Genomic DNA, 1,169 nt, shown 5'->3' on the forward strand with positions numbered 1-1,169 from the left:
GGTAAACTATTAAAAACGTATTAATCAAGCTCAAATTTCATATTTGTTTATTATTTATGTTTTTCCATCAACGTCCATTTTGGTATGGAATAGAGATGGGCACTAAATATTTAATCCCGATCCCGCCCATCCCGAAATTCAATTTTCAAGTCCCGAACCCGCCCATCCCGACGTTTTTCAGAATTGTACCGCGGGTCCCGTGGGTCCCGAAATCTATCTCTAAAGCAGGCTACAAACGGAAAACAAATTGAAACGATCGGTTGAGATTTCAACGAGTGTGGCGTGGTTTGCAAACCGATCGACGGTTGACAAAAATGTTCATGTCTTTCAAATTAATTTTAAATAATAATCATAGATCTGGTATCTTCCGATTATTGTTTTAATTGTTTAAAAAAGTGCATATTTCAAACATTGTTTTTAAGGAAGATTTTGTGAATTTGCGGGGGTTGCGGTTTTATCGGGATTGTCGGGAAAGGATTTTGGTCCCGTCCCGCCCGCCATGTTTTTATAGTTCTTCCCGATACCGCCCATCCCGGTCAATTTTAAATTAATAAATTCTAAACCCCCCCCCCATATACATATGTATGTATCTATGTACGTTTGAGAAGCGTTTTCATGGCAGAATTACTATCGGCGATTTTCCATTAACTGCTGAGCGAAGACCAATAGTAGGAAAAAATTTGTTTGTGCTGTTGCTCGGTCAATAGGCCATTGTTACCGTCACGTATTTAAATATTACAAAAGTTACTCATACGCACGGGCAGCCTGTAGATTTGCCCTTCGTAAAGTAATTCAACATTACATACCAGCCATTAGAGAACCTGCTGAACAGACATTCGCAAATAGATACACTCTTCGAATGCTAAATACATATGTACACACATATCCATACATACATATACTACATATGCACTTTGCTAACTTTCTAAAACTTTAAACTCAATTCACAGCTTGCCATTAATTTGAGCGTTGTCGATGATGCTAATAAGGCTTCCACGCATGAGGATTTTTTTGCTAATCTCAGCGAAACAGCGCTTTATGTGACGTCGATTAAATACTATACAGAAATACTCGACCATACAAAGGTGCGACTGAAAACATTAACGGAGAGCTACAATGAATTGAATGAGCTGTATGTGCATCATGATGGCATTATAGGTAAGCAAACT

At 38.3% G+C, this 1,169-nt stretch overlaps 1 protein-coding gene across 1 annotated transcript in view; it reads left to right on the forward strand.

Annotated features, from left to right (window-relative positions):
• The window catches only part of LOC118741102, a 104,713-nt gene that overhangs the window by 102,663 nt on the left and 881 nt on the right, over nt 1-1,169 (forward strand). Inside the window, exon 3 of the mRNA XM_036472938.1 lies at nt 951-1,158. Coding sequence (XP_036328831.1) covers nt 951-1,158 — 208 coding nt within the window. The remainder of the gene's footprint in view (nt 1-950; nt 1,159-1,169) is intronic.

The sequence above is a fragment of the Rhagoletis pomonella genome, unplaced genomic scaffold (assembly GCF_013731165.1).
Source record: "Rhagoletis pomonella isolate Grant_MI unplaced genomic scaffold, Rhpom_1.0 Rhpom_scaffold_00006, whole genome shotgun sequence".
Taxonomy (NCBI): Eukaryota; Metazoa; Arthropoda; class Insecta; order Diptera; family Tephritidae; genus Rhagoletis; species Rhagoletis pomonella.